Below are 23,663 nucleotides of genomic sequence, written 5' to 3'. Positions count from 1 at the left end.
TGTACTTCAATACAATGATCTCATGAGCTGCCTTACATGATTGAGATTCATATGATGAGCTTTGTATCACTATTAATCTATGTCCTACTCTTGTGATGTTATTAAAGTACTCTATTCCTCCTCCATGATGTAATGGTGACAGTGTGTGCATCATGTAGTACTTGGTGTAGTTTATGATTGTGATCTCTTGTAGATTATGAAGTTAACTATTACTATGATGGTATTGATGTGATCTATTCCTCCTTTCATAGTATGATGGTGACAGTGTGTATGCTATGTTAGTACTTGGTATAATTGCGTTGGTCTATCATGCACTCTAAGGTTATTTAAATATGAATATCGAATGTTGTGGAGCTTGTTAACTCCGGCATTGAGGTGCTCTTGTAGCCCTACCCAATTAGTGGTGTTCATCATCCAACAAGAGAGTGTAGAGTGGTTTTATTATGTGATCAATGTTGAGAGTGTCCACTAGTGAAAGTATGATCCCTAGGCCTTGTTCCCGAATAGCAAAGTTACACCACAAAGATTACTATCTCCCACGTCAATTGCACGCCAGCAAGCATTTTCTGGCGCCGTTGTCACAGTTTGTTTACTGTTCCACTGCATATTTACTCGCTGCCATATTTTATTCAGATTGCTATTGCCACTCATATACATCCATATTACTTGTATTTCACTATCTCTTCGCCGAACTAGTGCACATATACATCTGACAAGTGTATTAGGTGTGTTGGGGACACAAGAGACTTCATGCATTGTGATCGCAGGGTTGCTTGAGAGGGATATCTTTGACCTCTTCCTCCCTGAGTTCGATAAACCTTCGGTGATCCACTTAAGGGAAAACTTGCTGCTGTTCTACAAACCTCTGCTCTTGGAGGCCCAACACTGTCTACAGGAAAAGAAGCGTGAGTAGACATCAGGCGCACTACCGGCGCCAGCAACAACGTGGAACATGCACACAGCACAACGAAAGTACTTTGCCCCAACTTACAGTGAGGTTGTCAATCTCACCAGTTTGCTGAACACAAAGGATTAGATGTATCGAATGCAAGGAGATGTTTGCAAAAAGTAAACAAAACATGATTGGAGTTGAATTTATCACTAAAGGAAGAAGGACCGGGGTCCACAGTTCACTAGAGGTGTCTCTCCATAAAGAAATAACATGTTGGGCGAACAAATTACAGTTGGGCAATTGACAGAATATCGATCATACATGACAAGATGATTACTATGAGATTTGGTATTGGTCATTACAACATAGTACATAGACCATAATCCAACCGCGCCTATGACTAATAATGCACCTTCAGGTTAGCGTCCGCACCCCTTCCAGTATAAAGTTGCAAGCAACAGACTATTGCATCAAGCAATGTGTGTAAAGTAAACAATAGATTTACCCTTGGATAAAACATTATTGTTTTGTCCCTAGTAGCAACAGCATATCTACAACCTTAGAAGTTATAAAGTCACTCTCCCAGGAAACTAGAGGCATGAACCTACTATCGAGCATAAATAGCCCCTCTTGGAGTCAAAAGTGTCCACTTAGCCAGAGTTTCTACTAGCAATAGAGAGCATGCAAGATCACGAATAACATATGACATGAGTATATAATCAATCTCAACATAGTATTGAACATTCATTTGATCCCAGCAAACCAAACATATAGGATTACATAAAGATGATCTTGATCATGTAGGGCAGCTCATAAGATCGATACATGAAGTACAAAGTGGAGAAGACAACCATATAGCTACTGTTATGGAGCCATAGCCCAGGGATGAACTACTCACGCATCACTTCGGAGGCGGGCATGGCGATGTAGATGCCACCGGCGATGATTTGCCCCTCCGGCAGGGTGCCGGGAAGAGCTTCAGAACCCCCGAGATGGGTTCGGCGATGGCGGCCGTGACGGAACTTTTCGTGGATGGAGGCTCGGGTATCCAGGGTTTTCCCCAGAAGATGTATAAATAGGCGGAGGAATTATGTCGGTTGGGTGCCTGGTGGGCGCGGGCCAGGTCCAGGCCGTGCCTAGGGGAGGTTTGGCCTCCCTGTGGCGCCTCTTCGACCCCCTCCGGACTTCGTCTTTGTTTCGGTAAAATATTGACTTTGGCTTTTGTTTCGTCCAATTTCGAGAATATTTCATGTACAACTTTTCTGAAATACATAAACAGCAGAAGATAGGGAACTGGCACTGTGGCATCTTGTTAGTAGGTTAGTGCCAGAAATCATGTAAAAGTGCAACGAAGTGTAAACAAAACGTATATGAATTGGTGTAAAACAAGCATGGAGCATAAAAAATTATAGATACGTATGAGACGTATCAAGGCCCAGCCCTCTTTTTCCATCCCAACCTGCACAAACACAGGTTGAGAGGCAAAATACACGGGGGCCTTCATCTGGTCAACGCCGCGTCGCGGGAGGGAAGTTTCTGTTGGAGATATGCCCAAGAGGCAATAATAAAATGGTTATTATATATCTTTGTGTTTATGATAAATATTTGCATACCATGTGATACGTCCAAAACGTATCTACTTCCCGGAACACTTTTGCTATTGTTTTGCCTCTAATTTGTGTATTTTGGATACAACTAACACGGACTAACGCTGTTTTCAGCAGAATTGCCCTGGTGTCTTGTTTTTGTGCAGAAACTCAACTTTCAGGAAAATCCCCGGGATTAATTCCAATGGGCCTATTTTCACATAATATTGACGGAGCCAGAAGACCAGAAGGAGGGGGGCCACGAGGCGCCCACCCCACTAGGCGGCGCGGCAGGCCCCTGGGCCGCGCCGGCCTATGATGGCGGCGCCTCGGCCAGCCTCTGACGCCCCCCTCTAGACTACTTAAGGGTTTCGACCTAAAAAAGCACGGGGGTTAGACGAAATCGCCAGAAAACATCCAGAACACCGCCGCCATCGAAAAACTCCGTCTCGGGACCAGAAACTCCGTTCTGGCACTCCGCCAGGACGGGGAATTGGAGGAGATCATCGCCATCATCACCACCGACGCCTCTACATCGACCAGCCATGTTTCCCCCATCCATGTGTGAGTAATTCCCCCGCTGTAGGCTGAAGGGGATGGTCGGGATTGGATGAGATTGGTCATGTAATAGCATAAGATTTTTAGGGCATAGTGCCTAGTATCCGTAGTTGGTACTTTTATGATATTGTTGCAACTTGTTATGCTTAATGCTTGTCACTAGGGCCCGAGTGCCATGATCTCAGATCTGAACATGTTATCGATTCATGATGATATTCATTGCTTTATGATCTTACCTGCAAGTTGTATACACATATTGCTGTCCAGAACCCGAGGCCCCAAAGTGACAGAAATTGGGACAACCGGAGGGGAAGGCGGTGATGTGAGGATCACATGTGTTCACGGAGTGTTAATGCTTTGCTCCGGTGCTCTATTAAAAGGAGTACCTTAATTACCAGTAGATTCCCTAGAGGCCCGGCTGCCATCGGCTGGTAGGACAAAAGATGTTGTGCAAGTTTCTCATTGCGAGCACGTACGACTATATATTGAACACATGCCTATGGTTGTTTAGTACTTGGATACTTTTTTATTACTATATGCAAATGCCCAACCTTGATTGTTACATGATTTCTCTCATCCATGCAGCGCCCATTCATCCATCCCTGTGCCTACAATATTTTAATCCTGCTATTTACTATAATCACTACTGCTGTCTTTGTTACACTGCTGCTGGTATTTCACTATTGCTACTGCTATAAAACTGTTGCTACTGATAAACTCTTGCGAGCAAGTCTGTTTCCAGGTGCAGCTGAATTGACAACTCCGCTGTTAAGGCTTACAAATATTCTTTGGCTCCCCTTTGTCGAATCAATAAATTGGGTTTTACTTCCCTCGAAGACTGTTGCGATCCCCTATACTTGTGGGTCATCAAGACTATTTTCTGGCGCCGTTGCCGGGGAGCATAGCTTTATTTGCAAGTTCACTTGGAGTGATATTGTTCGCTGCAAATTCTCCATCATGGGTAAACCTCGCGATACTAAAGTCGCCATATTACCATCCACTACAAGAAAAGGTACAACTCTGAGTACCTCTGCTGCTCTTGATTCACCATCTGTGATAGGTCAACTTGTTTCACCACCACAAACTTCACATGCTGGTACTTCTGCTGAATCTGAAAATTCCTCTTATAATTTTAATGATGCTTCTGTTGTGCTTGATGATAGTGATTCGTTAGGATCTTTTCTAGATGCTACAATTGCTAGGTCTAGACAAATTGAAAATGCTGAAATTCCTAATGAAAATACTGTTACACCTGGTAATTCACCTGAGTCTGAATACTCTAGTGATGATCTTGATGAAGATTATGTGGAACTTGATGATGATTTTATTGTTAAATGCAATGCTACTACTGATGCAAGTAATATTAAAAAGCTTCTTGCACAACATACTGTTAGATATAAGCTGTCTCCTAATCCTAAATTTGCCACATCTCCTATAAACATTAAGGATAAGGATTATGATTTTTCTCTTGATTTATCTCATATACCTATTGTTGAGAAAACACCCTTTGTGGTACTGAAAAAGAAAGTGTTGTAGAACACATGATTGAGCTGTCTACTTTGAGTAGCTTATTTTCTGATGATATCAAGAAGCATACTTATTTTGTTGCTAAATTTTTTCCTTTCTCATTAAAGGATGATGCTAAAACTTGGTATAATAGTTTGCCTCCTGATTCTATTGATAGTCCAAGTGGTTTGCTTGATGTTTTCTTTCGGAAATACTTTCCTGCTAGTGCTCAACATATTGCTTTGCAGAAAATTTATAGTTTTGACCAGGAAGATGGAGAGAAATTGCCTGAAGCTTGGGCAAGGTTTTGTTCTCTTATCAGAGCTCGACCTGGACATGATCTGGAAAAGCATGATTTACTTGATATATTTTATAGTGGACTAACCATTGAGTCTAGGGCATACCTGGATAGTTGTGCTGGTTGTGTTTTCAGGAAAAGAACTCCGGATGAAGCTGAAGAATTATTGGCTAGAATAAGCCGAAATCATGATGATTGGACTACACCTGAACCAACCCCGACACCAATATTGAAGAAGAGGGGTATGATTAAATTAAATGATAAAGATATGAGGGAAGCCAAGAAATCTCTTAAGGAGAAAGGTATTAAATCTAAAGATGTGAAGAATTTACCTCCCATAGAAGATTTATGTAAGATAACTCCCCCTTCATCCATGGTTGAGGAACATTCTCTTCAACGCTTTACTAGGGAAGATATTCCTTATTCAAAACCTCCTGATCAATGCTTAGATGAGTTTGATAATTATATTGTTAAGCAAGATAATTTTAATATGAGAGTAGAGAATCATTTAATGGAAAATTCTCAAGCTATTAGTAAATTGCATGATATTGTGGAGAGAACCTCCAATGATGTTAAGATGCTTGTTAAACATTTTCATATGATTCAAACTCAAATTGATCAACTCACTAAAGTGCAAAATGACTTGTTAAAAAATATTTCTAAAGAAAAACATGCTTATGAAGTAACAACTAGAGGCAGTGTTTCTACTCAGGATCCTCTATATCCTGAGGGGCATCCCAAAAGAGTTGAACAAGATTCTCAACGAACTGAGCCTAGTGCTCCTTCTAAGAAAAAGAAGAAGAAACATAAAACTGTTGTAGAATCCTCTCAGCCTGTTAATGATCCTAATAGTATTTCTATTTCTGATGCTGAAACTGAAAGTGGTAATGAACATGATAAAGATAATGATAAGAATAATGCTTCTGATAAAGAAGAGGTTGAAGATGAACCTGAAAAGCATGCTAAAATAAAAAGTATACTAAAGAAGATTTTATTGCTAAGAAACATGGTAATGAAAGAGAACCTTGGGTTCAAAAGCAAATGCCTTTTCCTGCTAAGAAACTAAAATCAAAGGAAGAAGAACACTATAATAAATTTTGTGATTGGATGAAACCTTTGTTCTTGCAAATCCCTTTGACTGATGCTATTAAATTGCCTCCTTATTCAAAGTATATGAAATATATTGTCTCTAACAAAAGGAAAATTCCTAATGAGGAGATTTCCACTATGCTTGCTAATTACTCTTTCAATGGCAAAGTTCCAAAGAAGCTGGGCGACCCAGGTATACAGACTATTCCTTGTTCCATCAAGAATAATTATGTTAGAACTGCTCTATGTGATTTGGGAGGAGGTGTTAGTGTTATGCCTTTTTCTCTTTACAAGAGACTTTATTTAGATAAGTTGATACCAACTGATATATCTTTGCAAATGGCTAATAAATCTACTGCTATTCCTGTTGGTATATGTGAGGATGTTCCTGTTCAAGTTACTAATAATTGCTTAATATTAACTGATTTTGTTGTGTTGGAAATGCCTGAAGATGATAATATGTCTATTATTCTTGGAAGACCTTTTCTTAACACTGCAGGGGCTGTTATTGATTGCAATAAAGGAAAAGTTACTTTCAATGTTGATGACAAGGAGCATACCGTTTATTTTCCCAAGAGGATTGATAAAGTATGTGGAGTTAATACAATTTCTAATGTGAGAACTATCAAAGTGGGAGTTATTGATTGTCCTCTATATGAGCCTAAAGAAGGATATCAAAATATTATGATTGGATCCATATCAATTCAATACAAGGTAACATGATTGATTTGAGGTTTATTTCTTCTTATGTCATGTAAGATTTATTTGGTGGCAAGACTTGATCAACCTTGTTAACAAGTACATTTTATATGCATAGAGGAGCTAAACAACATTTCTTTCTTCCTCCACTTGTTCTACTTGCTGTAGCACTACTTGTTTTGCAAGGTTCTTTAATTGTTTAGAGGTTTGAAAATCTTTTTCTGCCCAGTAATAATAATTTTAACACCCAGAAATGTGCATTTTTCAAAGTTTTCAAAAATTTACAAAAATTATACCGTTGGTCTTATTTTTCGAAGAGCTACCTGGGAGCACCTGGGGCTGACCAGTGGGGCACCCCAGGGCTGCCCCCCTGAGTCGGCGCGGCCAAGGAGAGGTCGCGCCACCCTGTGGTGTGGGCCCCTCCTTGCCCCACTAAGTCATCTTTTCCTCCCATTCTACTCTCTCTCCCGAAAAAACTCGTACCAACTTTCTCTCACTCGCATTTTTGCTCAAGAGCTCAGGATTTCTCGATCTCTTTGCTCAGCCCAGATTTCTGTCTGAAATTTGGCACATTTGCTTTCCAGTATGTGACTCCTCCGATTATCCAAATAGAATTTTGTTTGGTTGAGTATATCTTGAGTATTTTGCTGTTGTAGGTAACATGTTAAGTGAGCTTGCATGCTTTTTCTAAGTTGTAAGAATTAGTTTGATGCATGTTTAGTACTCTACCAAGTTCCTATAGTAGTTTCCCTCATTTATATGTCTCCAAATCAACTTTTATAATAATTGTTGAAAAATTTCAGAAAATGGAGTGGAATAGGCACCAACTCAACCAACAAGAATTGGAGGTGCAAAGTTATGAGAGTTCACCGCGAAGAGGGAGTATACCCCTCTTACTACCCATGCACTGATTTTATGAGGAGTGCAGGAATCTTGCAAGATGTTCAAAATCTGATTTCCAATGCAGGGTTGAAAGTTTTGTTGTTGGTGAACCTTACCAATATGCGAAACTAACCATGTCAGTGGTGCAGGATTTTGAATTCAATTGGTCCCAACGTAACCCCATGGTTCGATACAAAATTTATAATAAAATTGTCAACTTTCCCTTTGATGATTTTTGTGCAGCAATTAGAGTGCCACAATGGGGATCATGCGAGAAGGTTAGGGGACTGCCGCAGGAGCTCTTGAGTCTATACAAGATGATCTGTCAATGGGAGGAGCTTCTCAGATGAGAGTGGTAAAGTTCGTAGTATTCAACTCCCAGCTATTCGCTACTTTGCTTACTTAATCACCAAGTGCGTTCTTGCTAGAAAGAATGCAAATAAGTTATCTATCCAGGATTTGGCTTTCCTAGCTGCTGCATTGCAATGTGATAGGACTTATAATTTGGCTGCTTTGATAGCTTTTAGACTTGCTACTAACCGTGATAAAGGAGGAATTTGTGGAGCTCTCATCGCCTCTCGTTTGCTAGCTATGCATGGTGTAGAACCTCATCCTCTTGATGTTCAGCTTTCCATAGAGAGACTTGATATTGTTTCCATGATAAAACATGACTTTGTTTCTGATTGGTATAATTTGAGTAACATGTCTTATAAGATAACCTTTTACAAGAAAAATTGGAGAACAACTAAAAAAACTGAAAGGCTAGTAGGATTGCCTGCACCTGTTTTGTTTAACCTTGATTCCAGCAAAAATTGGTCGGTCACAGAAGATGAATTAGATGCATACACAGAGGGAGATGGCCATCATGCAGGGGACGGCACGGAGGAGGCCGAGGAACCCCTCGACTTGTCATCCGATGCAGCGAGTTCTTCACATCAACATTTTGGGCATGTGGAGTCTTCACCCTTTTCTTCTGCACCAGGACCTTATTATGACCACGCCATGTATGATCCACCGGCGTGGAACCCTGACCCTCGCTGGGGTTGATCTCCACTTAGACCAAAAGCCTAAGCTTGGGGGGAGGTATGCCGGCATCACTCATTCATTGCATATTACAATTGCCGGATACTTGTACATACTTGTTTAGCTTCTTAAGGTGGTTTCTAATAAGAGGGAGATGATATTTGGGGAAGTGCTGTTTGAAAACAGATTCTGGACTGATACCAAAAAAATCCCAAAAACAGCCAGAACATTATTTTGCGAAGCCAATTTTTGTTCATGTTCCTCAGGTTATTATCTAGCTTTCATTAGTGGAGCACTTTTCGAGTTGAGCAACGGAAGATTTTCTTTAAAATCGATTACTGTACTACTGTCAAGTTTGACGAATTTTTGCTACTTTGTGTTTGTGTGACTCTTTTAGTTTTCATTTTCTTGTTTTTGCCTTGTTTCTTTCCTAAAACACAAAAGGACCAAAAATATTTCTGTTGTTTCTCTTTAACATTTGTTTATCTTGGTTTCTTGCTCCTATTTTGCTTTATTTGCTATCGTTGGTTTGCTATGAGAAAATCCAAAAAGATTTCGCTTTGTTTGTCTGTTTCCTTTAGTCTTGTTTCCAATTCGAAAACACCAAAAATATGTGTTGTTCTTCTTTGGTTTTGTAAAGTTTATTGTGGAGTTCAACGGTCTCCGGTGGTTGGAGCTTGGTTTTCATTTCATATTATTCAAGCTACACAAGTGAAAGGCAATAATGACGATCTACGACAACTCGACTGTGGTGAGAGGCTGGTATGAACTCTATTTGTTTTCATTTTTGTACATATACTCATCCATGTGAGCATGCTTAGTTGGTTCATGTGAGGTATATGTCATTTAAGAAAGTCTAGTAGTTCATGATCTCTCATATTTAGCTCCAATCTATTAATATGAGTAGCATGTCATAAATATTTGCTTGCATTGTTTTATTCATAAATAGGTATGACATTGTGGTATTCTCCTCTGAATAATTCACTTGAATTGACTTGGCACATGCTCACGCATGCATATGACTGAACAAAAGTCAATTAAGCCTCGATGATTTACTTTGCCTCAGAGTTCTTGTATCACTTTTATGCCTCCGTTAATTTATTTTGTCGCAAGCATGATTATGACAGTTATTGCTCTCTTAATTGTCGCTTCCCAGTCTATTGCTAGCCTTCACTTGTACTGAGCGGGAACGCTGCTCGTGCTTCCAAACCCCTGAAAACCAAGTTATTCCAAAGTGTCCACCATAAATACCTATGCATGGCATTTCAAACCATTCCAAGTAAATTCTCATGTGCTACCTTTAAACCTTCAAAATACTTCTCAATTTGTGTTGATGTTTTATAGCTCATGAGGAAGTATGTGGTGTTTATCTTTCAACCTTGTCATTTACTCCTGACAGACTTTCATCAATGGACTAGTGGCACATCTGCTTATCCAATAATTTTGCAAAAAGAGCTGGCAACGGGGTTCCCAGCCCCAATTAATTAACTTTCATCAATAATTTTCTTCACATGTTTTTCCCTGATTTATCAGTAAGCAACTTAATTTGCAAATAGACACTCCTCCATGGTATGTGAATGTTGGAAGGCACCCGAGGATTCGGTTAGCCATGGCTTGTGTAAGCAAAGGTTGGGGGGAGTGTCATCCATAATGAAACAAAAATACGTGTGTAAACAAAAGAGAAGAGTGATGATTTACCTTGCTGGTAGAGATAACGTCCTTCATGGGAGCCACTCTTGAAAGTCTAGTTGATGAGGTAGTTAGAGTGCCCGCTACGATTCGTTGACAACAACAAACACCTCTCAAAATAATTTTACTCCTGTTTTAAAAATTAAAAGCTCTAGCGCATGTTAATCCCTGCTTCCCTCTGCGAAGGGTCAATCTTTTACTTTTACATTGAGTCACCATCCTTTCTTTGAGCACCTTCTTGAGAGCACAACTGTCATTCTTAGTATAATATGCTTGTCCCAAAATGTGATTAACTGTGGTATAACTCTGATGCTTTTATCTTTGATAATCTCTACTTCCAGTCTTTCCATGAACTTCAAAGGTGCCCGGGCATTTATGTTTTGCTGTACAAATACGGGCAAGCGAGATACCACTTTATCATATCCTTTTATGAACATTGCAATCTTGCTGATATACATGGTTCATGATGCTTATTATTAATTTGTTGGTACCTTTTCCATGATTGACATAGCTATTAGATGACTTTATTTGCATGTATCTTATTATGAATTGCCTAAGTACTTGACCATATCATGAGAATATTTACATCATATGAACAAATGTGTTCGTGAAAGTTCTTTTATCGCACTCAGTTGTTAACTGAATTGCTTGAGGACAAGCAATAAGCTAAGCTTGGGGGGAGTTGATACGTCCAAAACGTATCTACTTTACTGAACACTTTTGCTATTGTTTTGCCTCTAATTTGTGTATTTTGGATACAACTAACACGGACTAACGTTGTTTTCAGCAGAATTGCCCTGGTGTCTCGTTTTTGTGCAGAAACTCAACTTTCAGGAAAATCCCCGGGATTAATTCCAATGGGCCTATTTTCACATAATATTGACGGAGCCAGAAGACCAGAAGGAGGGGGGCCACGAGGCGCCCACCCCACCAGGCGGCGCGGCAGGCCCCTGGGCCGCACCGGCCTATGGTGGCGGCGCCTCGGCCAGCCTCTGACGCCCCCCTCTGGACTACTTAAGGGTTTCGACCTAAAAACGCACGGGGGTTAGACGAAATCGCCAGAAGACATCCAGAACACCGCCGCCATCGAAAAACTTTGTCTCGGGACCAGAAACTCCGTTCTGGCACTCCGCCGGGACGGGGAATTGGAGGAGATCATCGCCATCATCACCACCGATGCCTCTCCATCGACCAGCCATGTTTCCCCCATCCATGTGTGAGTAATTCTCCCGCTGTAGGCTGAAGGGGATAGTAGGGATTGGATGAGATTGGTCATGTAATAGCATAAGATTGTTAGGGCATAGTGCCTAGTATCCGTAGTTGGTACTTTTATGATATTGTTGCAACTTGTTATGCTTAATGCTTGTCACTAGGGACCGAGTGCCATGATCTCAGATCTGAACATGTTATCGATTCATGATGATATTCATTGCTTTATGATCTTACCTGCAAGTTGTATACACATATTGCTGTCTAGAACCCGAGGCCCCAAAGTGACAGAAATTGGGACAACCGGAGGGGAAGGTGGTGATGTGAGGATCACATGTGTTCACGGAGTGTTAATGCTTTGCTCCGGTGCTCTATTAAAAGGAGTTTACCAGTAGATTCCCTAGAGGCCCGGCTGCCACCGGCTGGTAGGACAAAAGATGTTGTGCAAGTTTCTCATTGCGAGCACGTACGACTATATATGGAACACATGCCAATGGTTGTTTAGTACTTGGATACTGTTTTATTACTATCTGCAAATGCCCTACCTTGATTGTTACATGATTTCTCTCATCCATGCAGCGCCCGTTCATCCATCCCTGTGCCTACAGTATTTTAATCCTGATGTTTACTATAATCACTACTGCTGTCTTTCTTACACTGCTACTGATATTTCACTACTGCTGCTGCTATAAAACTGTTGCTACTTATAAACTCTTGCGAGCAAGTCTGTTTCCAGGTGCAGCTGAATTGACAACTCCGTTGTTAAGGCTTACAAATATTCTTTGGCTCCCCTTGTGTCGAATCAATAAATTGGGTTTTACTTCCCTCGAAGACTGTTGCGATCCCCTATACTTGTGGGTCATCACCATGCTATAATTGTATTAACCGAAACATTGATACATGTGTGTTATGTAAACAACAAGGACTCCCTAGTAAGCCTCTTGTATAACTAGTTTGTTGATTAATAGATGATCATGGTTTCGTGATCATGAACATTGGATGTTATTAATAACACTGTTATGTCATTAGATGAATGATATAATGGACATACACCCAAATAAGCGTAGCATAAGATCACGTCATTAAGTTCAATTTGCTATAAGCTTTCGATACATAGTTACCAAGTCCTTCGACCATGAGATAATGTAAATCACTTATACCGAAAGGGTACTTTGATTACATCAAACGCCACTGCGTAAATGGGTGGTTATAAATATGGGATTAAGTATTCGGAAAGTGTGAGTTGTCCATCCTAATGACGGATAGATATACTCTGGGCCCTCTCGGTGGAATGACATCCAATTAGCTTGCAAGCATGTGAATGGTTCACAAGGGATATCATATCACGGTATGAGTAAAGAGTACTTGCCGGAGACGAGGTTGAACAAGGTATGGAGATACCGATGATCAAACCTCGGACAAGTAAAATATCGCGTGACAAAGGGAATCGGTAGAATATGTAAATGGTTCAATCGATCACTAAGTTATCGTTGAATGTGTCGGAGTCATTATGGATCTCCAGATCCCGCTATTGGTTATTGGTCGGAGAGGAGTCTCGACCATGTCTGCATAGTTCACGAACCGTAGGGTGACACACTTAAGGTTTGATGTCGTTTTAAGTAGATATGGAATATGCAATGGAGTTCGAATGTTTGTTCGGAGTCTCGGATGGGATCCGGGACATCACGAGGAGTTCCGGAATGGTCCGGAGAATAAGATTCATATATAGGAAGTCAGTTTCCATGTTTGGAAATGATCCGGTGCATTTATGGAAGGCGCTAGAATGTTTTAGAACCTTCCGGAAGAAATCACCATGGAAGGTGGAGTCTCGGTTGGACACACTCTGCGATTTGGAAGACGGAGGAAATTAAAGTAGAAGAAGTTATCGAAACTCGGAACCACATGTTCAATCTTTTTTTAGCGGTTTCCCCAGAGATCTTTATCATTGACACCCTTTTTAGGTCAAGAGATTCGTTGCGAGATCACGAATCATATTATGGGTCTCTTGGTATATCTCAGTATAGAAGATGGAATTAGTTATATTTTTTGTTTATAAGGGTGGAGTCCATGGTGGACTCCACCTCCATGGACTCCACCTCCTTGGCCGGCCAAAGAAAGGGGGAAAGGGAGAGTCCCTATCCCTCTAGGTTTCGTCCATATGGCAGTTTTTGAATTGGGGTCTTATTCGAAGACTTTGGGCAAACCCTTGGGGTTCCACCTATATAATGAGGAGGAGAGGGAGGGGGCAGCCTTGTACTTGACCGCACCACCCAAGGGGGCCCCTGGCCGGTGCCCTAGCCACCCGCTCTCTCCCAAACCCTAGCCTCTCTCCTCCTCCATCTTCTCCCACAGCGCTTAGGCGAAGCCCTGCCGGAGATCTCCACCACCACCGACACCACACCATCGTGCTATCGGGATTCCGAGGAGGATCTACTACATCCTCTGCCCGCTGGAACAGGGAGAAGGACGTCGTCATCAACACCGAACGTGTGACCGAGTACGGAGGTGCTGCCCGACTGTGGCACCGTCAAGATCTTCTACGCGCTTTTGAAAGCGGCAAGTGATCATCTTCTCCAACAACGAGATCTAATCTCGCAGGTTTTGGAAATCTTCGAGGGTTAGTCTCATGATCTTCTCGTTGCTCTCATCTTTTAGATTGCATCTTGGCTTATTTTTCGTTCTTGCGGTAGGAATTTTTTTTTCTATGCTACGAATCCCTTCAGTGGTATCAGAGCCGTGTCTATGCATAGATTGGTTGCACGAGTAGAACACAATTGTTTTGTGGGCGTTGATGCTCTTGTTGTTTTTAGTTGGTGTACTTTGCATCTTGCGGGATGGTGGGATGAAGCGGCCTGGGCTAACTTTACATGACCGCATTCATGAGACTTGCTCCATGCTCGACATGCAACTTGTATTGCATAAGTGTCTTTGCGGGTGTCTGTCTCTCTCACCATAGTGAAGATTCAATCTACTCTTTCTATTGACAACACTAGTATCACCGTTGTGGTTCATGTTCGTAGGTAGATTGGATCTTACTCGAAAACCCTAAACCACGTAAAATATGCAAACCAAATTAGAGGCGTCTAACTTGTTTTTGTAGGGTTTGGTGATGTGATATGGCCATGATGTGATGATGAATATGTATGAGATGATCATTATTGTATTGTGGCAACCGGCAGGAGCCTTATGGTTGTCTTTATATTTCATGTAGTAGTATTATTTCAAAGTAGTTGTAATAGTTGCTACATGTGGTGAACAACCATGAAGACGGCGCCATGGACCTTGACGCTACGCCGACGATGATGGAGATCATGCCCGTTGATGATGGAGATCATGTCCGTGCTTTGGAGATGAAGATCAAAGGCGCAAAGACTAAAGGGCCATATCATATCACATATGAATTGCATGTGATGTTAATCCTTTATGCATCTTATCTTGCTTAGATCGCGACAGTAGCATTATAAGATGATCCCTCACATTAATATCAAGATAATAAAGTGTTCTCCCCTTGTATGCACTGTTGCTACAGTTCGTCGTTTTGAAGCATCTCGTGATGATTGGATGTGATAGATTCTACGTTCACATACAACGGGTGTAAGCCATGTTGCACAAGCGGAAATACTTGGGTTTGCTTGACGAGCCTAGCATGTACAAACATGGTCTCGGGACACAGGAAACCGAAAGGTTGAACACGAGTCATATGGATGATATGATCAACATGGTGATGTTCACCATTGAAGCTAATCATCTCACGTGATGATCGGTTTTGGTGTAGTGGATATGGATCGTGTGCCACTTAACAACTATGAGGGATGTTGTATTAAGTGGGAGTTCATTAGTAATTAGATTAAAACATGAACTAATTATCATGAACATAGTCTGAATAGTATTTTGAATTAATTTGTAGAATTGGCATCCGTTATCTACCATGCACTAGTCTTGTGATCGAGATAGAAATACTGTTAAGTCTGATAAGTAACTTTACGGACTGGTACCGTATTGTTAAAGAATCAAGAAATGATTAAGTCCTATTGCAAACTTTTAGTAAACCTCGCATTGCTGATTCAATGAGCAATGGTTTCAATTAGTACCTAAAATCATCTTGTCTCTGTGAAACTTAAAATTCAAATCCGTTTGAAAAGTAAGGAGCTGGAAATTTTGTTTTCGAAAATAAGCAAGGTATGAGATATATGTGATATCTAAGACCTTATTGCAAGATGATAGAATATAATCTAGTGAGATTACATAAACTCATAAGTTTTATGGGAATGTACGAAGGTTGAAGATGCTAGGCGTCCCAATCCTCCAACTAGTTGGGCACTAACGATATTCGCATATCCATGAAGTGATCATCCTTAGTATGCACCATTGCTAAGACTCGTCGTTTCGAAGCATCACGTGATGATCGGGTGTTATAGATTCTACGTGTGCATAAAACGGGTGCAAGCCAGATTTGCACATGCGAATACTGAGGTTAAACTTTACGAGCCTAGCATGTACAGACATGGTCTCGGAAAGTCGTCATGATATGATGGATAAAATTATGAGTGAAATTGTTTATCATATTACAAAGTTACTAATAGTGAAATCTGGAACACTTGTCATATGATGATCAACTTCAAAGTAAGAACCTCAAGGTTATTGGTATTTGACCAATGGACCTAGAAGTTATTGAAGGTGAAGTGTTTTCTGAGAATGAGGAAAGCTAAAAGAGAAACTACAAAAGATATTTTGGCAGAAAAAAAAAAGAAAAGACTAGAAAGTCTAGCTCAGGTGTTGTTGACGCGTAAAGCACACGCCCGTTGGGAACCCCAAGTGGAAGGTGTGATGCGTACAACAGCAAGTTTCCCTCAGTAAGAAACCAAGGTTTATCGAACTAGTAGGAATCAAGGGCCACGTGAACGTTGTTGACGGAGGAGTGTAGTGCGGCGCAACACCAGGAATTCCGGCGCCAACATGGAACCTGCACAACACAATCAAAATACTTTGCCCCAACTTAACAGTGAGGTTGTCAATCTCACCGGCTTGCTGTAAACAAAGGATTAAATGTATGGTGTGGAAAATGATGTTTGTTTGCAAAGAGCAGCAGAGAACAGTGATTGCAGTAGATTGTATTTCAGATGTAAAAGAATGGTCCGGGGTCCACAGTTCACTAGTGGTGTCTCTCCAATAAGAAATAGCATGTTGGGTGAGCAAATTACAGTTGGGCAATTGATAAATAGAGAGGGCATAACAATGCACATACATATCACGATGAGTAATATGAGATTTACTTAGGGCCTTACAACAAAGTACATAGACCGCTATCCAGCATGCATCTATGCCTAAAAAGTCCACCTTCAGGTTAGCATCCGTACCCCTTCCAGTATTAAGTTGCAAACAACAGACAATTGCATTAAGTATGGTGCGTAATGTAATCAACACAAATATCCTTAGACAAAGCATTGATGTTTTATCTCTAGTGGCAACAGCACATCCACAACCTTAGAACTTTCTGTCACTGTCCCAGATTCAATGGAGGCATGAACCCACTATCGAGCATAAATACTCCCTCTTGTAGTCACAAGTATCAACTTGGCCAGAGCCTCTACTAGTAACGGAGAGCATGCAAGATCATAAACAACACATATATGATAGATCAATAATCAACTTGACATAGTATTCCATATTCATCGGATCCCAACAAACAGAACATGTAGCATTACAAGTAGATGATCTTGATCATGATAGGCAGCTCACAAGATCTAACATGATAGCACAAGAGGAGAAGACAACCATCTAGCTACTGCTATGGACCCATAGTCCAAGGATGAACTACTCACACATCAGTCCGGAGGCGATCGTGGTGATGTAGAGTCCTCCGGGAGATGATTCCCCTCTCCGGCAGGGTGCCGGAGGCGATCTCCTGAATCCCCCCGAGATGGGATTGGCGGTGGCGGCGTCTCTGGAACTTTTTCCGTATCGTGGCTCTCGGTGATAGGGTTTTCGCGACAGAGAGTTTAAGTAGGCGGAAGGGCAGAGTCGGAGGCGGCACATGGGCCCCACACCATAGGCCGACGCGGGCCCCTCCTTGGTCGCGCCGCCCTATGGTCCGGGCGCCTCGTGGCCCCACTTCGTATCCTCTTCGGTCTTCTGGAAGCTCCGTGGAAAAATAAGACCCTGAGCGTTTGTTTCGTCCAATTCCGAGAATATTTCCTTTGTAGGATTTCTGAAACCAAAAACAGCACAAAACAGGAACTGGCGTTTCGGCATCTTGTTAATAGGTTAGTACCGGAAAATGCGTATAAATGATGTAAAGTGTATATAAAACATGTGAGTATTGTCATAAAACAAGCATGGAACATAAGAAATTATAGATACGTTTGAGACGTATCAGGTGTATATAGATGATATACATGTTATGAATGTATTCTTTGATTGGTCACGCAATGAAGTTCTTGGGTATTTGTACCATATTGGTTGGTATGAGATGTCATACAATACAACGCAATACAAGAATACGATGGCCTAAGTGACTAATAAGGAATATGGTAATAATGCACGTGTAGAACATAATAAAGTATTATTATGTTTGTCGTTGGCACTCTACCTAGCCCTTAGGATTTATAATAAAGAACTTAATAATTGTTATTTTTCTCTGGTCAAATGAAAACAATGAGTTGTTCAAATTATGACATTACTCCATGTACAATGGATAAGTTATTATAAATCTTAATGGTGAAACACACATACATAACACTGACGCTAATATGCCGCAAGGCAAATGATTTGAACTCCACTTATTTGTGGAACCGCCATTTAGTTCATGTTGGAAAGGAACGCATGAAAAAACTCCATGCAAATGGATTTTTGGAGTCATTTGATTTTTGAATCGTTTGACGCTTGCAAATCTCTTCTAAAGAAAATGACTGAAATACCGTTCATAGGCCAAGAGTTGAATGGGCAACTAAGTTAGTGGAAACATACATGATGATGTATGTGGTTCACTGGGCATAGTTGTGTGCAGGAGATTCTTCTACTTCATGAAAACTTCCAACAATGAATTGAATATATATATGTGGATATATTCGATAAGGAAGAAGTTTGAAACATTTGAATGGATTCAAATAAATTTCAGCATAAAGTGGAAATCATCGTAATAGAAAAGTCAAATATCTATGATTGGATCATGGTGCAAATATTTGAATTACGAGTTTTAGCGAACATCTAAGAGAGTTATGAAATTGTTCTACAACTCACGTTTCTTGGAGTACCATAGTGATGATGTAGTATCCGAGAGACGTATCCAAATCTTGTTGGATTAATGATGATAAATTGACGCCATTATATTTTTGTGGATTATGCTTTAGAGACTACCGCTTTTACACTGAATAGAGCATCATCATGATCCGTTGAAATGACACCATACGAGTTATGGCATGGGTATAAACCCTAATAGTCCTTTCTTAAATTTTGGTATGCATAGCATAAGTAAATAAGTTTACAACCAAAATCGGATGAATGTCTTTGTTGGTTATCCCAAAGAAATAATTGGGAATTCTTCCACTATGGAGACAAAGAAAAAAGCGTTTGTCGATGTTTCTTACTTATTTCCAAGAAATTGTTTTTAGCGAAGTATTTGAGTGGGAGGAAAATGGAACTTGATAAGGTTTATGAACCTGAGCATAATAATCAGAGTAGCGCAGCATAGGAAATGGTTCCGGAAGCGGCCATGAAGATCCTAGCTCCATGTCTACAAAGTTTTATAGTCATGGAGATCAAAGTACCTATTGAACCTTGTAGATATGGTTTAATTTGTGATCAAATAAATGATTTGTGGACAAAGGATTGATTTTGAACAATGATAAACCAACTACATACAAAGAAGTTATGATGGGCCCTGACTCCGTTAAAATGGCTATGCGCCATGAAATCCAAGATAGGTGAATACTTTTTGAAAGTAAATGGATCTATAAAATTGATGGACTTGGATGCAATATCCTTGAAGAAGCTCGACTTGTCGAAAAGTTGTTTACAACAAAGTTCAAAGAGTTGACTATGATAAGATTAGATCTTCCGTAGCGATGCTTATAGTCTATGTGGATTATTCTAGTAATCATTACATATTTCTTTTATGAGATATGCTAGTAGTGATGGGATTCGTAGCATAGAAAATAAAAAATTTCCTACCGCAAGAACGAATAACAATCCAAGATCCAATCTAGAAGATGGTAGCAACGAGAAGATTATGAGACTAACCCTCAAAGATTTACAAAGCATACGAGATTAGATCTCGTTGTTGCTGGAGTCGACCACTTGCCGCTTTCAAAAGCGCGTAGAAGATCTTGACGGTGCCACAGTCGGGCAACACCTCCGTACTCGGTCACACGTCCGGTGTTGATGACGACGCCCTTCTCCCCGTTCTAGCGGGCAGCAGATGTAGTAGATCCTCCTCGAAATCCCGACAGCACGACGGCGTGGTGTCGGTGGTGGTGGAGATCTCCGGCAGGGCTTCGCCTAAGCGCTGTGGGAGAAGATGGAGGAGGAGAGAGGCTAGGGTTTGGGAGAGAGGGGGTGGCTAGGGCGCCGGCCAGGGGCCCCTTGGGTGGTGCGGTGTAACGTCCCGGAAAATATTCCAAATTAAATTTGTTTGTTGTTTTGTTTTTCACGGCAGCATGATGTCATCTGCATATTTTTCTACCATATTTTCAACCACGAAAATTATTTTCCGAAAAAACCCTATTTTGTTTTATTAAAATGCCCCGGCGATTTATAAAGCGACCCCACTCTTTTCTTAATTTTGAAAATCAAAACAAATAATATTTTCCGGTCCGTTACTTTAAATAAAATGTTATGCTAAAATTATTTTATCGTTTGCTAAATAAAAGTGGGCGAAAGCCTGACAAAATTTTAGTCCAAAACTAGCCCAAGCCCACCTAACCCTTTGGCCTATTTAAGGGCAGCTCTTCCCCCTTCTTCCTCCTCCCCAAACCATAGCTCCCAAATCAGATCTGAGATCCCCTTCTTTTACTCCAAAAATCCCCACCAAAAAATCCTCCCCTTTCTTCCCCAAATCTCTGTCAAAATCGGGTTCCATTTCTGCGCCGGTCGCCGTCCTTGCTCAGCTTCCTGTGCGCGCCGTACGCCGCAGCGTTTTTCCGCCCGGCCGACCGCCTCGGTCGCCGCGTGCGTGCCGCTCACCACCGCATCGCGCGCCCGCTCCTGCCTCGCCTCGGGCCGGCCGCCGCGCCAGGCCACACGCCCGCGCGCGCATGCAGCGCCGACCGCACCCGCCCCTGCCTCGCTCGCCGCGCCTCCTTTCCCGCCTCCCGCTCGCAAGCAGTAGCTGCAGCTGCGCGCGCCCAAGCCAGCAACCGCCCCGCTTCTTTTTCCCTTGCATGCAGGTGCAAACGCCACACCAAGCCGCGCGCCAGCAGCGCAGCAGCTACTGCAGTGGCACAGCAGGCCAGGCTACTTTCAACTCCACGCTGCATCTCCACAAAACCAACCAGTTCCTTGTTTCTTTTTTTTAATCGAGCACATCTCTTTGATCAAACAGCAGTTCAGCAGCAGCAGTGCACGGGCGCACTCTTTTGTCCAGATTTTTGTCCCGTGTTTTGGCCAGTCGCCACGTGCTCGACAAAATACCCGCATGATTTTGGCCTCCGTTCTTTCCGCCGACCGTGTCTGTTTATTCCTATCCGGCGCGACCGCTACCCTTTCACCGACGCCGTCTCTCCGACAAGTGCTTCTCCGATCTCGGCGACGATTCAAGTTCGGCATCGACAACCGCGCCGAGTTCGCCGACGTCTCACCGCCCAGGTCTACTTCCCGGCGTCCGACGCATCGACTACTTCCGCTACGACACGGAGACGACGACATGGACCGAAGACCCCGGCTTCGGCTACTTCCTCGACGTCGGCGACTTCCGCCACTTCCACTCCGCACCGGCGACCACTTTTGTTCCGGTACCGTGAGACCCCGACCATAAGCCCTATTTTCTAAATGTGCTATTTTGATCTTGTTGCATCTTTCTTACATGTGCATCTATCTTGTTGCATTGCATCGCATCACATATGTGGGTTTGGGTAAATAGCGAAACACCTAACAATTAAATATGGAATTGTGCGGGATTGTTATCTTATCCTGGTTTCATTTAATTTTGCGTAGCGCACCTATGCCATGTTTATGCCATGCTAATGACATTTAATATGCGGGGTAGATAAACAACTCGAATCTAATAATTGTTTGTCGGAATTCCAATTCCGTTTAAATTCGATATAAGTTGCATCTCCGCATCATGTTTGCCATGCCATGCATGCATACCATATCATGAGCATGCCGATTCTTCTGCCGTAGTAGTAAGATTTGCATCCGATGTGTGTTCCAGCATTTGCTTCTTCCCGGATAGGATCGCGAAGTGGTGTTGTGAGATACGACAAGTCCCCCGGATGTTCCTCGGCAACCTTTAACAGGCAAGCATTTCCCCTATACTTCTGCCTCTGCAGAAGTCGCTCACCTATTTTATTTTGCCTTCTCCCTCATGCTATCCTTAAGTTGCGTTCTTGTCACGTGTCCCTTCCACTTGTTACCTCAAGCAGCCTATATTGACTCCACCAACCACCTACAGCTATCGTTTGGTTATCGGGTCTGCCTTGCGAGTCGTAGTGCATGCTAGTGCTGTTTTATCTTGTTACCGTTGTTGTTATCTTATCGGGATATGTTGGGTTGTTGGAAGGTTATCACATGCTGTATCAGTTGTTGGAGATACACATGTTTTACTTAAATGTTAACAACTAAAATTGTAAGCAGAGGCATCTGTGAGCCCCTTTGCGAAAGCATCGGAACTTTGACTCGCTAATGTCCCCTAGGACCCGAGTTCTTGTTATCTGTTCCGAGATTGAGCGCTCTACCCATGCGTGGGGATTCACTGGATCCCCCTCACCCATTACCTTTTCTCGAGTTAGGTGAAAAGGGGGCCACAAACTTGGTTTTATTTGGCGCATACATGTTTATATACTGTTGCCTTCGGGTGTTTACTTCCTGTTGCCTTCGGGTGGTTTATTTCTGTACTGCACTGCATAATTGCTAGACGACTTATCTAGTGCTTGGTCGTTAGTGCCCGCCTAGATGCCTACGCAACCTCTGGGTCCGTCTCGGAGTACGGCCGAACTTCGTCACGGGTAGCTTAGTTGGGTGGCCCCCCTAGACTTTCTTGTTGAACTGGGAACGGTCTTGTTGTGAGACATCGCCTGTAAGAAGCGGGTCGAGCATGCGTATGGTTACATTTGGGCAACCCCTGCAGGGTGTACATCTTATCGATAAGCCGTGTCCGCGGTTATGGACGACTTGGAATTGTATAGCTTGATCATAGAACAACTTACACCGTTATCTTGTTGCTAATAATCTGATAATAACTTGCGTAGTAATATAGCCTTACTACAACCGTTACCCAATAAAATCTGTCCACCGTTGAGTGCCTTTTACATTGCCTCTTCGCAATTGTTGGAGGGGATATGTGTAATCGGCTGGGTTATGTTTGTGTAGTATTTTATCTGTTACCTTATGCGCTCTCTCACCTTCTCTGATTAGACGGATGTTGTAGAGTGTCTCTATAGGTTTTTAGTGCTTGCGCTGCCGCTTAACTCCACCATATTGCCTATGATGTTCCTCTTGCGTCCTCTAAGTCCCCTGCGTGCCTCAAGTACAAAGGACGACTGGTTGACGAATGCTTATACGTCTTGAAGTCTTGTTAAGTACGAATCCGTACTTATTGCTGCTTCTACGGGATATAACCGGGCAGGTATGAAGATATGTTCGTTGAAGACGACGTTAGCAAGGTTACCCTTCCGGCTTGGCCTGGGCAGGGTTATGGACGCCACTAGTTATCTTCAGGACTCTTAGTCCAATTTGTATCTTGTCCGTACTCGGACGTATTCGATCTTATGTATGATTTGGATCTTTGTATTGTATATTTGTATCTTGACTCGTTGGAGTCGTTGTTGTAATATATGTATCTTGTGGGCTCTATTGTAATCCTGTTGTAATGTTACCGCTCGTGTTAATTCCTCTGGCATCACGTGTGTGATTTATCGCGCACGTCGTGTCGGAGGGCGTCTCTGGATCGATATCGTGCGGATTTCGGCGGGATCGCTGGAATCCTCAGGATACCGGTTCCGGGGCCTCACATGCGGCCAAGAGTGGCTGCCCCTCCCTCTCCTCCTCATTATATAGGTGGAATCCTTAAGGGTTT

The 23,663-nt window shown here is 42.1% G+C and overlaps 1 protein-coding gene across 1 annotated transcript; it reads left to right on the top strand.

Annotated features, from left to right (window-relative positions):
• Positions 1-7,769: 7,769 nt before the first annotated feature.
• Positions 7,770-23,440, top strand: LOC127321553 (uncharacterized). The gene is made up of 4 exons (XM_071825573.1): positions 7,770-7,788; positions 20,427-21,378; positions 21,801-21,885; positions 23,214-23,440. The coding sequence occupies exons 1-3, from the start codon at positions 7,770-7,772 to the stop codon at positions 21,880-21,882; spliced, it is 1,053 nt and encodes a 350-aa protein (XP_071681674.1). The 3' UTR covers positions 21,883-21,885; positions 23,214-23,440.
• Positions 23,441-23,663: the final 223 nt, after the last annotated feature.

This window comes from Lolium perenne, chromosome 2 (genome assembly GCF_019359855.2).
Source record: "Lolium perenne isolate Kyuss_39 chromosome 2, Kyuss_2.0, whole genome shotgun sequence".
Classification (NCBI taxonomy): Eukaryota; Viridiplantae; Streptophyta; class Magnoliopsida; order Poales; family Poaceae; genus Lolium; species Lolium perenne.
The sequence above is the reverse complement of the archived record's forward strand: the minus strand, read 5'-3'. Positions and strand labels throughout refer to the sequence as shown.

Bases quoted from the DNA above. Each gene is read 5' to 3' on its own strand.
- LOC127321553 (XM_071825573.1), top strand. The intron at 21,379-21,800 runs GTACCGTGAGAC...TGTGTGTTCCAG, and splicing joins CGGCGACCACTTTTGTTCCG to CATTTGCTTCTTCCCGGATA.